The 16,837-nt window shown below is 42.2% G+C and overlaps 1 protein-coding gene across 2 annotated transcripts in view; it reads right to left on the minus strand.

The window, feature by feature from the left end:
- LOC146833896 (carboxyl-terminal PDZ ligand of neuronal nitric oxide synthase protein-like) overlaps positions 1-16,837 on the minus strand; it is a 1,023,200-nt gene that overhangs the window by 466,587 nt on the left and 539,776 nt on the right. For both annotated transcript variants that reach the window (XM_085601806.1, XM_085601805.1), the window contains exon 3: positions 3,651-3,743. In XM_085601806.1, coding sequence (XP_085457932.1) covers positions 3,651-3,743 — 93 coding nt within the window. The remainder of the gene's footprint in view (positions 1-3,650; positions 3,744-16,837) is intronic.

Here is a 16,837-nt window from a genome sequence, read left to right on the forward strand (position 1 = left end):
TTCACCCCAGTACAGTGATCTGGGCCGAAATCCATAGTTTTTTTGCTCACCATACCATTTCAGTTTGGACCCAGCCATATGCAAATCAGTCTTGACCCTGGACTGGAAACAAGCATCCTAGGACCGGTTTCGGGCTTTCAGTCCTCATCAGCCATGATAGCTTGACTCCAGTGGCATGGAGAGCTTGGGACCCACATCTGGGCATACCCGTCCCACTCAAGGTGACAAATGCAAAAAGAACAATTGATGGACAGAATGCAGAACAATGTCATACATTCACCCCAGTACAGTGACCTGGGCCGAAATCCATAGTTTTTTTGCTCAGCATGCCATTCCAGTTTGGACCCAGCCATATGCAAATCAATCTTGACCCTGCGCCCAATGGGAACAGTCCAGCCCGACCTGCCAGGCCAGGTCCTCCCTGGACTGGAAACAAGTGGCTGAGATTAATTTGCATTTGTCAACCCGAGTGGGACGGGTATGCCCAGATGTGGGTCCCGTGCTCCTCATGCCACTGAAGTCAAGCTATCCTGGCTGATGAGGGGTGAAACCCCAAAACCAGTCCTAGGATGCTTGTTTCCAGTCCAGGGAGAACGTGGCCTGGCAGTTCCGGCTGGAATGGAAACTTAAATGTCAGATGCGCTGCAGTGTGTTTTTACACCACCCACAAATGTGATACAAATATATTTCTGTCAAAAGCACCACTGTGTTATGGCTAAGCCACCGTTTAAATGTACTTTAGTGACACATGGTAGGGAAAAATTTGATTGACATGTAGGAAAATCCAAATATCACCACTAAACAGTTCCTTGAAAGTCCACTAGACAGGGTGTTCATATATAAAAACAGGGCAAACTACATATTGGGGTTAGCTTGTTATCATGGAGAAATAATACCCAAAAACAGTTTCACTTTATAGGCTATTCAGACATTTCCCTAACAGGCTTGGGTCGGATTAAAATCTTCATTTACCAACTCTCCTTAGGAAATTACTAGAAAATGATTGAAAGCTGTTTCCTGCTTAGTTTTAAAAAGCTGACAATGGTAACATCATCTTTTTGATAACGTAAACACACAAGTAACTTTGTAAAAACGTACTTTAGGCTGCCTTAGCCAGAGCCGTCTTAAAACCAGTTCTGTCACTAGTCACACTTCCAGAGTTGGAATACACATTCTCAGTTGGGATAGTTTACAACCCTGGTTCAAAGCACAACGGCCTGCCTCTCAGCCCAGGTTACGCCAATCGGTGTGAACTGTGTATTACTAAGTAGGGATTAGCTTTGTAGGGGTAGACAAGAGCAGTTAACAAAACAAAGAGCAACTTTAGCACTACCTCATTTGACTCGGAGATGCCAGGTAGGAATGAATCTATTAATCACCAGAACCCTCCTAGACAGTAAGGCTCCAGCAAGAGTTGAAAGAAAAACCTGAATTTCTGGGGAGTGTGGTTACAAACCAGTGAACGTACGAATATGAAGGGCTGGGTTCATGTTCCTATGGATGCCCATAGCGACATAAGTAAAGCTAGCAGCAAGCTCAAAGTGTTACCATGGCATCTTGTTCCAATTGAGAGTACGTCTGCTCTCATGGAGTGAAAGCCTCACTGGTATAGATGCCATAATTTTACATGCCTTCAGTGTCATTCCACATACATTTTAGTGATGACTGCAGCAAGGCCCTTAGTGGAAAATCACTGGGTTGGGGGCTAACCAGCCCCACAATCTACCACACCCAATATGGACTTTAAGAAGGTATTGCAGCACTTTTGAGACAACCAACTTTCTTTGGAGCATATTGCATTCACTTTGAGCAAAACAGGATTATCAAGTTTTAGAATTGGTTTTTGATTTGTTGAGAGCCATACAACTCTTATGATGTCACAGAACCACCTTCAGATGTGCATTCTGTCTGGTGACATATTTTCACATAAAGAATGTCATTAAATATAAAATGTTCCTGTGATGGACACTTTCCCACTTGGAAGTAGTTCACCTGCAAGATTTGGAGTGGTACTTTACAAGACATATTACAAGTAACATTCCAAGCACCTAAAAACGTAGCTGCCTCTTTGCACAGCAGACCGGCAAGAACCCAGAAACACTAGAAATGCAAGCACCGCCAGTGTCACACTGGTATCTACTTGTTAGTAATTGAAAAATGCTATGAATAATGTATAAAGCAACGGGAGAACTGGTTCTGACTTGCTGGCAATGTGCTCCCCCCCTCCTTGATAACTTGTAATAGATACTGAATTATGGTCTGAATTACGAGCTCAGAACCCTTCAAACCACATTACAATGGGAAGTATTTCATGGATACAAAAGCGACTTAAATATTCATTAGCGACCATCCCCTCTGCCCCGAAGAGGCTGGTTCAGGTACTCACAGACAACACCACTGCCATGTGTTATTGCAACATACAGGGCCTGGGTCCCGTGCCAGGAGGCTCTGTGCCACTTGAACTGGCTGAATCACCAGGGCATTTCCCGGATTGAACATCAGCCGATGAAATCGACTCTCTGGTCGTGAAATAGTTGCAAGGGTATTCAAGCCACAGTGGGCATAACGAGGATAGTCTTTGCTCCATTATGAAATAGAGGATTGCTAACATGAATGATTTTGACAAATGAGGGGTCACAGAAACACATGAAGGGTTACTACCCTCAATTGGAGCATAATCAGACTTTATAATCACTGTGCCCACTCCAAGGATGCCAACAACAAAAACTACAGTGAAAACAGGGCGAGTGGCTGGCATTTATACTATTGCAGGCAATCGTTCTTCTGTCTTCAAATGACAGTGACTGTGCACCCATTCCTTTATTCATTGCAATATTAAAATAGTTTGAAATACCCACAACTTAATTTGTTTCTCAAAATGCCATTTTTAACTTGAGGATGCCAGAAGTACTAAGCTAAAATAATGACAGAAGAAGCTTGATAAAAATCTCAATATCTGCAGCTATCATGCATTGCAATAACATGCTGAAGCCTTATCTTTCAAGACCTCCATCCTGGTGGGAATGGAGGCAGGGCGGTCTTAACAGCATTACAGGCCAAAGGCAAAGCAGTGCACTTGGCCCTGTCTATACAACCACTCACAGGAATAAAAATGTTTAACAGAAAAGGAGTGTTAAATTCTGGTCTGCATGGCGCGTCTATGCTCATGAGGCCCCTAGGCAACTGCCCAGTGGGCCATTGCATTAAGACAGCACTGAATGGGGGGCGGGGCGGAATGACAAGGACATTATCTCAGTTACATTTGATTAGCAATGTCCAATGGAAGTCCAGGAGGGCCAGGTCTTTATTAGATTTTCAGAATTACTGCTGTCTACGTAAAGGAGTCCCACTTATGGTATTGAAATAGATCTTGCCTGCCTATCCCAAACATTTGCCTTGTTTCCAGTCCTCCTGGGCCAACATACGATACCTCAGTGCTCAATTATATATAAACTTGTCCCAATAACTAAAATTGTTATGGTTAACATATATGTATGTGTTTTAATGTTCTAGCATGATGTAATGGTCCTTTTAACGATTGTGCTTTTATGGCTATCGTTTGATAATCGAATAAAGATGATGAAAGAAAGAACTAGCGAACCTTCTGTACATTTTCAAAATGCGTGGTTATTCATAGGAAAGTAACTCACCTTCTTTTTCTTCTTTAAAATCACTTTGACACCATCCACTGATACCAAGATGTTAACTTTTTTCTTTTTTACGTTCTTAGCCTTAAATTCATACTACAAAAGAAGTGGAAAAGGATCATGGTTATTTCATTTACTTACTGTCTAGCAAAATCGAATTATAATGCCTCACTTTTTCAGTGAGTTCAACAAAATACAAATACTCCCTCCTCCCAAATCAACGATAAAAAAGATCTATTGGGAATGGGTCACGACTGACATCCTAAGAAACCAGAGGGGCGTTCTAACTGTGAACTTTTTGGATGTGAAACCTGCCCCCAGTATGGAATCCTTTATGGATTTGATTGAATCTCCTGGAGACAGGCTACTATATCTTAAAATGAGATATGGTACCCTTCCACTTCACGAGTTCCAATCTAGCTGGAGTAAGGCAATCGTGAGCCCAAAAGGCTGCCCAGGCTGTGCCTCCCCCATAGAGACCATTGGCCATTTTATGTTTGCCTGCCAGGCATACAGGCAACCAAGATTAAGATGGCTGAAACCGGTTTGTAACAACCTAGGCACTAGGTCTTCTAGGGTGGCGTTGCGAATCCTGACCTACGAAACATCAGTCCCCAGTGTTATCTGTGGGACTGCTAAATATCTGGGCTGGGCATGGAGGATAAGACGCAAGCTCCTTAAAGATGTACCAATTATAGGCTAACCATCTATCCCCTTGACCCTGTACGAATACTACTCTTTATTAAATCATGTAATGGGGGAGTGTGTAAATTCTGGATGTATATAGATATTGGTTTTTTTTTTACTCTTTTTTAATTGTATATAGACCAAAGTCATTGTTGTAGTGGGTTTTAAACTGTTTCATATGTACTGTATTATACTTTTATGATATTGTTTTTATATCGAATAAAGTGACCACAACAACAACAACAAATACATAGAATACAAAGAATTAGAACATTAAAAAAATTTCGGTGTGGAGGCTGTGTCTGAATGGTTGTTCGTGTTGTGAGAAGAATGTCTTGACTAAACCAATCAAACACAAGGAGAAATGGCTTGGCAGTTCGGGCTGGACTGTTCCCATGAGGCACAGAGTCAAGACTGATTTGTATATAGCTGTGTCTGAACTAGGGTGGCGAAGTGAGCTAAAGAACGATTATGGATTCAACCCAGATCTGTGACTCAGGGTGAGTGTCTGAAAAGTTTTAGGGCTCTGTCCATCATCTCCTTGTGATTGCTTTGTTTGCCCTAATTTGGCAGCATATGCCCAGATGCGGGTCCCTTGCTCACTTTGCCACTGGATTCAAGCTAGCCTGGCTGATGAGGGCTGTCAGCCTGAAACTGGTCCCAGGATGCTGGTTTCTGGTCCAGGGAAGACATGGCTTGGCAGTTCGGGCTGGACTGTTCCCATAAGGCACAGGGGCAAGACTGATTTGCATATACCTATGTCTGAACTGGGGTGTTGAAGTGAGCTAAAGAACGATGATGGATTCAACCCAGATCTGTGACTGGGGGTGAGTGTCTGAAAAGTTTCAGTGCTTCGTCCATCATCTCCTTGTGTTTGCTTTGACTAAACCAATGCCTTCTAATAAAACAAATACTTTTACAATTACATTTTTTTATCGAATTACTGTCAAACGTTACATATTAAAACGCATCTACGATAAGAAAACAATTAGACATAAGCATACATATTGAATAAAAAAATGTGTCCAACTCATAAGCTTTTTTCCTTTACAAATGGTAAGTAGGGATGCTAAAAAGCCATTTGCAAATATACATCCTTCCTCCTGAATCTCAGAGAATCTCTTTATTTTTATGGCTGTAACAGGCATGTTATGTCGTTAGATCTGCCAATATGGGACGTTCCACTGTGGACCAATCTGCAGGGCGGAGGTAATTAGAACAATACTGGAAGCAATTTTATTCGGCTTTACCTAAATATGGCAATTAAGATACGGGGAAAACAGAAATTAGGGTGATTTTTATTGTGTGCCAACCTTTAATTTAACCGATTTTTTTTTATTATGAAAGAGTATTTATTGTGTATTTATTGTATATACTCTAAAGATAATTACTATTTCAGGTTGTGGGTTAGAGTCTTGACAGAACAAGATAAAGATGCAAACTTTTCTACATTTGCAGGTATATAAAAAATATTGACATGGCATTTCACATCACAGAAATGCATACAAATATTCTTCTATGAAAGGCAAGTGCAATGGGAATATTCACAAAAACATTTATCAGTACAGAAAGTAGTACTAGAGTAGCTCGACCTTTGTGAATCAGTAGTGAAACATCCAACTCTCTATTAAATTTCTGTTTAAGCGAATTGCACACGAAAATAACCTGAATATTGACATTTCATTCCTATTTTAGTTTTTTAGGGCCAAATTATATGGCATTTTAGATTACACTTATGAATACTACATGGGTACTACTTTACATATTCCAAAATGCCTTTGTGAACGTTCTCCAAAATGCCTTCATAAATAGGCAGTGGCGTAGCAGGAGGGGGTGGCGGTCCGCACAGGGCAGCATGAGTTTTGGGGGCGGCGCCTCCCGACCCTGCTCTTAACTGCGGCCGTCGCGGGGCAGCAAAAGCAGGAGCCGCCACGGGCAGCCATAGGTCTAGCTACACCACTCTAAATAGGGCGATTTTTGCCTTCTTGCGTAGAAAAGGCAAAGGATGGGAACAATAAGGGTTCAGTCTTACTTTAGTGGCAGTGTAGGTAAAGAATTTTTCCACACAGAAAAATATGAAAAAAGCTAATAGTAAGAATGCACGGTTCGGCATGATTTACTCCGCATCAGTAAATGTTGGGACTTTAGACATTTTTGATGAAAGTCAGAACTGTACCACACACATAGGACTACATTTATGTAATTAGATTTCTAAAATTGAAAACTCTGCATTTGTGAAGTAGGCCATATGATTTGTTATGGCGTCTCAAGAGTTTCCTGTTCACAGAAGCAATCACTGCCCACAGTTGTCTAACTTGCTATTGAGAATATTGGAGGGAAACATACCAAAACATGCTTTGTCAACTCACCTGCAAGGGGGTATATAGCAGAGGAATAATGCCATTTAATATTTTCGCCACATCTAAAAATGTATCTAAAAAGCATGTCTTATGTGAAATATACACTTTATTTCTTTAACTCATACCTTATAAAACACCAATGCTTTTGTACAATGTAGCTTGGAAACATGTTATAAAAGTATTAATTCTGTAAGTGAAAAAACTAGGGGCGGAGTGTGGGAGGGTCCCAAACAAAATTTTTACATATTTCATGGAGATAGTCACTAATCGTTGCCTTGCCAATGTATGCCCCCAACATTTAGTAACTAAAATTAATTGTATTTCATAATTGTTATATATCCGGAGTCCAGAGATATGTGACGAAGGTTCACTGTACTGGAAAGGAAACAGGGGACATATGTACAAAACGGCACTATTGCCTCTTATCACATATTTAATACAAGATTATTTTAATAATTGTACACAATAGACACAGAAACAACTAGCGGATCTTGCCAAAGACACATACCCTTTCTGTTCTTTAGACAATGCAGCAGTGACACCGAATCACCGCAATTTAGGCGGATGCAGAAGTGATATCACACACTGTTTGATTAATTAGAAAAATTAATTAATTAATTAGAAAAATAATGCCTAATGCAGATAAGCTTGTGTTAGCATGACTAGGCCGCAGCCTGCTTGAATTGACATCTACTCATGTTTACAAAAAGTAATGTTAACTATTTTATGTGAACTACTGACCCACAAGTATGGATTTTTCTGTTTGCTTTTTCATTTCTGAAAATCAGAGAGATAGAAGCCTAATCAATGGCCTCTGTGTTAATAAATTGCATTATTTGTGTTCCTCTTGAGGAAGGCCTGTTTATAATGTTCCTTTTTTTGCAACTTTCAAGGTCCTTTGCATGAGCTTTTCCCAGGGACAATTTATTAGTTGAACTGTGTATTCCTATATTACATAAAAGTCATGTCATTTCCTTCATTTGCTATGAACACCTTATTCATTCATATGCAGTAGAAGTAGGTGTTTCTGGATGCATCTTATTGAATGTATCTTATGTATTAGAATATTCAATGTCTTACTAGAGTGATGCATTACTAGTTCAACACTATTATGTCACCGCTGAATGTGTGTGGCTTTTCTTTATAAAACCCTGTAACAAATGTTTTTGAGATATCTGCCAGACTTTCTCAGATTTTCTTTGATTTTCTAATACTTTATTCGCCTTTCTAACTGTGCAGACTTTTCTAGTCGGTCATTTGATTTACATTTAGGGACCGATTAGGGACTTGTCTGGAAAGCATTCCTACCGAATCGGTCCTGGAATGCCTTCCGGACGCCTCGGATAGGGTGAGTCCGAACGAGCGATTTGGATGAATCCGAATGATTCCAGATACAATTCGGTCGGACTCCCACTGACTTCAATGGGAGCCTGTGTTCCAAACGAGAACACAGGCTTCCATTGAAGTGAAGGGTGGCTGGGGAAAACTTTGCACCCTGTGACAGGCACACCATGGTGCCTGCCACACTGTGCATGGTTGGAAAGGAGGAGGTCCCTTGGGTACCCCAATGGGCCCGATTCGGAAGGCCCCGAGTGAAGGGAGGCCTACTACGGGCCCCCAAAGACAGATTCCGATTTGTTCCGGAGAAACCGATTTGAAACAGCTGTCCGAATCGGTCATCGTAATCACTCACTCAGAAAATGAGTCCATAGAGCTGTACGATTTGGCTCCGAAAGACTCGACCTATCCGCATGCCTTTCGGAACCGATTTGGACAGCCCTAACGGTTTACATGCATCATAATCGGTCGTTGGGAACTGTGTACAACTCAGTCGGCAACAAGGGTTCCAAATGGGATTCGGCAAACCCGAATCTGATTCAGAGCCCTTCCGAAAGGGATCGTAATCGACCGCTTAGTCTTTTGTGGCTTTCGTTTGGAAGCAGACTCTATGTCAATCCTCTGGCTGAACAACACCTAGTTCTAGCTGCTTGCTTTCTTTGAAAGTAGACCTTCTGTTGATCAGCTCACATGATCGGATTTTTATTTTATACTATTGAGACATTGATTGCAATTGATGAAGTAACCACTTTTTCCCTTCTGTAATGATCTTAATTTTGAATAAACCTATAAGGTTTAACTTAGAGCTCGCAAATAGCGTAAGTTTATTTGATTGGCTTGGACTCTACTCTGTTTTATGAAGAATCACATGCATTTACTCCTATGCGTTGATCCTCTTAATTATTTTAATTAAAGCTTTGAAAATGACATAACATGGTTTATCCCGGTCTCTTTTTTAAGTCCCTCGAAAGCCTTATATTTTCATTTTAGGAGCTAGGAGTGGACAACGCGAGCACTTCTTTGAGACCTATTTACATAATATTCCTGACTTTGCCTTCATGACCTCCAAAACCAGGGTTAGTAAGGGAACATGCAGATGTATCAAAGTACAAGATAGAGGTAGCAAGTTGCTACCCTTGATAGCCATAATAGCAAACAATAGAAAAACCTTTCCTACATTTAACACTGAATGTATCCTTTTCTATCAGGATGTAGTTCTGAGCCTGCATCTGAATACTTCCCCCCCAAATGTTTTATTATAAATCCTCTATTACAGTTGTCCGGAAATTCCCATAAAACATGGCATCTAATTTTCTCCACCAAGCCCCACTGGAGTTGGCATACAGTTTCCATGGATCATATACCATGAAGAACATCAAAACACAGGAAAACTTGAACATTTTAGGTTTCAAAACAGTTTGCTAGTAAAAGTAATGCAACTTTGCAATTGCAAAGTGTCTCAACACCTCCCGCTGTAACATCCCACCAAATGCCCCCGTTCCTCCCCATCCAAATCTCCCTTTGATGGCCAACGTCAGCTTCAACTATTATAGTGTCTGGATTCTTGGACCTAGCTAATTGTGTGTATCCCTCTTTCTTGGTCCTCATTCTTTACGTAGATCTGATCTAACAAGGTTGTACAGGACTCATTCTTTATGGACAACATAGTTCTTTCAATTACTTTGGGTAATGGAGGTCCCAGTGCTTCCTGATCTCCCTTTACCCTGCACTGTTTTGGAAATATATCCCATACCTAGCCTTCACCACAGATTCTGGAGCAACATATCTGTGGGAGGGTATGCTGACCCATTGGGAGAGGGTAGATTGCTTGGCTGCTAGTAGCATGCGAGATCATGTTCTCTTTTCTTCACATTGTCCCCTCTTTGACCCCTTTGTCACCTCAATGTCCCTTAGGGCATCTCTCTAGAAGACTAGAAAGGGTAGGGCCACAGTAGGTGCGTTCTTGTGCCCACCTACCTGCATCTCAACATAGATGATCTCAAGCATGGCCTGTGGCACCTGTTCTTGCGTTGGCCAATACCAAAGCTTCTCTGTTGAACTGATCACAAAAAAGTTCGCCCTTGTTTGTATGCATCACCCCCGAATAATTTCATGTCAATCTTTATTTTGAGTTCACTCTACCATGCCTCTTGGCAGGGTAATTTTTACATTTGCTTTGGAAGTACCGGGAATCTGGTAAAAGTGCAAGTTGATGTGGCCCTCGTTTAATTTCAATCAGTATTTCTCAAAGGTTCTAAGTGTCATAGTAGCCCCTGCCCTGACTTCTGGACTTAGGACCTAATATCTAATCTAACCAATGTCTTTAAGTACATGAGGTCTGCAGAATCTGAATTCACATGTCTCACTTGGCAGGCAATGTCCTCTCCTTTCTCTGTACCCTGCTGTGGCATAAATTTTATGTTTCTGTCACATCGATCGCCAAGTTCTCTTTGTGTAGGTATATGTTCTAGAGTCACCGACACAGTACCCAGATGTCTTTTACTCATCTCTACTCCGGGAAGCCTAAGATAGGTAGGACGTAGGTCATTTGGCTCGTCTAATATTACCTCACGATTACTTTTTTTGAGCCTTGTTGCTATAGCCCTCTCTTAATTTCTGCTTGCCTTTGCTTTACTGCTTCCAAACGGGCTTCTAGTTTTCTTCCTCTGACGAACGCCTTTTGATTATGCAAATGTCATTGGCCTCGCACCACTCTTACATTATTGTGCTTCCCGTTGGGGGTGAGCATCTGTGTCTTTCATCTTCAGGCTGTATTACAAGAGCTTCACACTCAGACTACTTGTGTTGAAGTGACACTTTAAATTACCAAGCAAACAGAAGTGGTCTCTCTCCATGCTGCAGTGGGCTGCTGCCCTATGTAGCTTCCAATGGGCTGTCTCCATGGGTGCAGTGGAGGCATGCTATTCCAGTACATGCCTAATGTGGTATACCAGACCGTCTCACTGGTTAGGCCCAAACCAAGGCTCTCTTCACTGGCAGCAGCTCATGATCAAAACCCCTTCCATATTTATTTTACACCTCAGAGAGGGGCAACCCACATTGCTAGCCATCTCCCAGGGCTTCCTATAGCCTTTTCTGCTTGCCTCCAGGCCAGGCTCGCCCCAGATCTCCACTCTAATCTGCCACTTCAGTCCAGGGGTCGGCCTCCACATCGCCGTCTGGGTGAGGGAAACAGCGCCAGACTCGAGCCACTGGAAGTCCGACCATCCCAGCGATCTCCCCCAGGACGTTGTCACTCTCCATAGCCACCCTGCTCTCCTCTATTGATTCCTTGCTTTGGCGCCCCAAGTTTCTGAGCACAGGTCTGAGCTAGGCCAGCTCCTCCCTTCTGGATGCTGCTCCACGCTGCAGGCTTCATCCCCTCCTCCAGCCATCATTTGCCATCGCTGTCGCAGTCCCCCATTCCCAGGAGACCTGTGTTGCGCCCTACTATTCCCCGCTGCTCCAATCAAGATTCAGTTCCGTGGCTCTCTGGTTACAGACGCAGGCCTCTGCAGTGCATTAACTAATAGAGGCTTCATAAAGTACGATAGTGCATTTCCCACCAATTAATTTAACTTGATTTTATTTTATATGCAAACTGTTAGTTATTTTATATGTACATACCTGAAGGTGAAAGACCATAAAAGGTTACAGAATACTGTGTTTATTTAGCCATGCCTGTGAACCTGCGCCCATTGTGCACAGCATCACAATTCCCTTACTTTTTATTAATGCACTCCGACCGCTGATTGGATAAAAGCCATTCATGCTTGGTCTGACAGCTAATCGAACTAATCGAATAGGGTGCAACTCAGTCCTGTGGTAGGAGTTGCATTCAGGACGTGTCTTTCTATTGCAGTCTTTCACTTACAAAATATCAACTTTGCATCCATTAATTTCCCAGAGAAAGTATATTTCTTGTACACTACATCACAGGTCAACATAGTGAACTATAGATCATAATGTATGGAAAGCCAACGATTTTCACCCAGTGCATACATAGCATGATACCATCAACGACCACGTAGTGACCTAACCCTTAATACGCAGAGATGCATTAGACAAGAAAAAATGTTTACGCGCTCTAAGGTCTGATCAGACAAGGCTCAGATCGCATCAGTGATGCAGGGATAACAAAAGCCGCCGATCGAGCACGCTTCCCATGGGTAATCTCTAGGATACAGAGTAAAGGATGCTGAAGGCTGTGTCCTGCTGCTTTACAGATGCAATCATGTCTAAAAGCCTTAAGCATCAGAGCAAGCCAACTACAACCCGCAGCAAAAAAAGATCAGCTTCCCGCAAACTTCTTTCCTGGTTTATCATCAACAACAGAACATCCGTTAAGTCTTGCTAAGAAGAAAACCTCACACACCACACCGTATCCAAAACGTTTGGAACAAAACAGAAAACCTTTCACCTGTAGCTTTTTTAACAGTATAAGAAAGCATTCAGCGCAATAGCCGGCTCTTCCAAGTACCTCCCTCTTCGGCAGATATGTAGATGTTAATGGTTTTGAGCCATGCACCCACCCCCTTCCTTGTTTTACCCACTCTCTGATATTCAGCCTCCAGTATCAACCACACACATCTGGCTAGCTGATTCAAAGACCCGAGGAAGCTGTGGCTCCTTCCAGTGGAGGACAAATGCATATTGCCGCAGTGACCACTATACTGTACTATAGAGGCTGATATCAGGGCTGTGAGAAGGGGGGAGCAGCTGTGCTGTTTGCCCCAGGGGCCAGCGCTGCATCTTCTCTTTGCATTTATACTTGAGCCTGCTTTTGTGATATATTTGTGATGAGCCACAAAATGCCAGTCACCACCCAGTGGTGCCACAGGCCGGAGCTGCCTTGAAATAAATTCAATTAACTTTCTTCTGAGCAATGTGCTCATGCACCAGAGAGTGGATGCCAGGCGTGGCTCGTCCGTAATGGCGGAGGAGTGTCGCCCCACTGGTCAGAGTCTGTCACAGAAAAATAACATGATATTAAAACATTAATATTTTATTTTTCTGTGACCGACTCTAGCTGACAGTGCGTGCGGGGCAAGAACAGGCAGGAGTGGGTACTTAGACGTGCGCATATAAGTTTGGCAGGCCGCCTCAGGCCGGCCAAACAAACATGCGCTCTTCTATTTCTCCAAATCCACTGTGTTCACAGCCAGGTTGGAGAACAGCCGCAGGCTTCCAGGCAGTGTCTGAGCGGCAGAACACGCCACTCAGACCAATCCTGGAGCTGCTCTCATAGCATGAGCAAAAACAACAGTTGATGGAAAGAATGCAGAACAATGTCATACATTCACCCCAGTACAGCGATCTGGGCCTAAATCCATCGTTTTTTTGCTCACCATGCCATTCCAGTTTGAACCCAGCCATATGCAAATCAGTCTTGACCCTGTGCCTCGTGTGAACAGTCCAGCCCTAACTGCCAAGCCAGGTCCTCCCTGGACTGGAACCAAGCATCCTAGGACTGGTTTTGGGGTTTCACCCCTCTTCAGCCAGGATAGCTTGATTCCAGTGGCATGGAGAGCAGCGTTTGGATTGGCTGGGTAGCCTGTGCCTTCCCAGAGACTGTGGGGAGTGAAACACAGAGGCGGCTGTCGTCATCCGGACAGCGAGAGGTACGTTTTTAAAAATATTTGATTTTTACCCTCAACCCCCCTCACACATACCCCCCACCTTCGTTGTGCGGCAGCCGCCACTGGTGAACCCATATTAGGTTAGCATCTTTGGCCCCACAGTCTTCCATTGTCACATTTAGCTATTCCAGTAGCATCAGCTGACAAACGTCCAATGAACATCATCTGTTCGGACAAGTAATCAAAGATAGGTCACACATCTGAGGAACACCCATATGGAATACTACATTTAAACAAGCCTTGGCCCAGTCAATAGGTCTGGTGTTGACGGACATCCTTTTGGCATTGTCAGTGCTTGTTTTTTTAATGGTTTTTGTAAAACTTTAAGAGCCCAAACTATTTTGGTCTCAAAAAGCACACATTACCATAGTAGTCTGCAATCAACCATAGTAGCGTGCAATCAGGGGAGCTACTTTCTGTGTCGATGTGCCCTATGCGAAAGAGCAGAATGCTATCCCTTGCTGTGTGGTGAACCAGTCACTGAAATGGGATGACTCACTGAATGCAGTACTGGGTAAAAGGAAATGAGAATTACTTCAGACAAATTTAATAACAGGGCTGGACAGAAGGCTACATTTCGATGCACAATTTATTTTTTGGAGTGTGAGAAGTGGAGTCGTTTTTTTCCTTGGATACTAACAATTTTTCTTGCAAAAACTAAGGGAATGTTTGAAAAGTCTCTACCATTGAGTCAGTTGCAAATGAAAAGTGTAGGAAATGTATGAACTTGTGTAAAGAAAAATAATAATAAATCTGGTGTGTTACTTAAATAGACGCAGTGAGGGAAAAGATGCAGACCACATCCAGTTTCACAAGTTATTTCATCTCCAATCGAGCCTCACAAAAGAAATCTATGTAATCGCAGTAGGCGTAAGAAAGGCAGGATACCAAGGAACTATGAGTAGACCAGTAATCAAGACCTACTTAAAATGTGAAAATTGCACCATGGCACTCATCAGACAAAATACCTCAATACAATGCTTCTGATTTCACTAGCAAGAATCATGGATGTAGAGGACATTTTCTTGGGCATTTTAGATTCTAAAGCTCAAATTTAAGACAGCACATTTTCTGAGAACTGAAACTTACAAAGCCATTTCAAATTGCTGTAAAATGGGCATGCTGGAATGAATCTTGCATCTATACAGAAAGCTCGTTTAAAAGTAACAGAGTATTCAAAGATAAACCTTTGACTCAATCGCTTCACAAAGCATTACCAATGAAAACCTGTGTCAACCTGATAAAGCTTTTCATTATTGGTCCTGCGCTAACAGTAATGTGACTGGCTGGCACCGCGTATTTTCCATCGCTCACTCTATTTACAGACAATAATGTATAGAGATTGAAATGTAAGTCCACTACATGTCCCTCACAAAATTCTATAGAAATGATCATCTGAAATGAACCAGACCCTAAAAATGTATCTAATGCAAGAAATCAATTTCAATATAGCTAGCGCTTCCATCTGCAGTACCAGAGGCTTAAAACCATGCTTCAGTGCAAAAGAATCCACTTATGATGCAGTCACATGCGGTTGATTCACTCAATTACTTCAGATCAATGCATGAATAGATAACTTATTCCAGTTAAGCAGAATTCGGATTCAACCGTAAACGAATTGCAGTTGCAATAGGTGAGGTCGCCTTGTTTCTCTAAGTTGTAGTCTCCCTATTTCAAGATTCTAGAACATTTACTGTTTTGGTAGTGTTCATTTTTTTTTATATTACCTAGAACTCCGAAGTGGCCTCGGGTGCCATAACCATTGCACAAACGCAATGAGATATTTAATAAAACAGAGGACCAGGTGAACATTTATTTCAGAAATTACTTCTTTTCTCAAAATCCGAAGTATCACTTTAAAAGCTCCCAATAAAAGTGCACTTTCTGCCTATGTTGGTTAGAGTCAATATATCACCGCAGTTTCATAAGATATAATGGTGGCCAAGATTCAGAGTAAGTGTGTTGGAAAATAGAATTGTTTTATTTTTAAACCCCTTTTGGAATTAGCAATGGCTAAACCTCTTTGAAATAAGTGACAGATTGAAATGGATTACCAAAAATTAGTGTGATGAAGAGTAATTCAATTCTGACAAAGGAATGGGCTCAAAAACCTCTTTGGTTAAGTTCAACAATCATTAAACAAAAACAGATTTTCATAAATTATAAAAAATAGCTCATCAAACAAAAACTTAGTGCAAAAATAATTTTACCGAGGACCTTAAAGTACAGATACTCATAGCCAAATAAGTCTCGCATTTGGGATCTGCTATCATTGCCAATTTCGCTAAAAAATAAAGAATAACTTTGACGTGGAAGGCCACGTCATTTTGTAGGCGCTATCACCATTTGCGCAGGCTCCTACAAAATGAAACGGGTGCTTTTTTATTTTTAGTTACTGATCTGAGTTGGAAAGTAGATAAAAATAAAAAAAATGTTGGGGAGGCGTGCAGAAGCAACATTGGGGATGCAGATGGGCAAGCAAAATGAGGGATGCAGACGAGAGGGAAACACAGGGTAGAGAAAAAACACAAGAGGGGCAGAGAAGCAGACAGCGAGACAAAGCAACAAGGTGGAGCACAGTAGCACACAGCTAGACACCGCAACCTTGAGATTGGGGAAGCAACACTAAGGATGGAAACAACATGGCAGGGGCAGAGAAGTACACAGCAGGGGCAGAGAAGTACACAGCAAGGCAGAGCAACAAAGAAACTGTGGGTGGCTGGTAGAAAAGCACACAGCAACAAAGATCAACACTGTGGGAAAGTGGAGAAACACAAGCCGGAGACAGCTGGAAAACACAAGCACTATTATAGAGAGCTGAACTAAAAGCAAAAAAAGCAGCACCAAATAAACAGGCAGTGAAAGGACACCATATACGTCCATGCTCCAGAGGAGGGACAAACTCACAATGGGGATGTAAAGCTCACACAAGCCATCAAATAAGAAGCAAATGAGAGTTAGGTTATGTTATCTGAGTTTATATAGCGCACAGCTGCCTCAGCAGAGAGGCGTCCTGGCGCTGCCAGTATCAGAAGGATCAGGGCTAAGAAACAAAGCAGGTAGGCGCGAGGAACATACAAAAAGACAGGAAATGACTAGGCCAAGGGAAAAAGAAAAGTTTTGGTAGCTTTCCTAACGTCCAGCAGGCGATCCATGCTACGAATCT

Source organism: Triturus cristatus, chromosome 4_2, assembly GCF_964204655.1.
Source record: "Triturus cristatus chromosome 4_2, aTriCri1.1, whole genome shotgun sequence".
NCBI classification, from domain to species: Eukaryota; Metazoa; Chordata; class Amphibia; order Caudata; family Salamandridae; genus Triturus; species Triturus cristatus.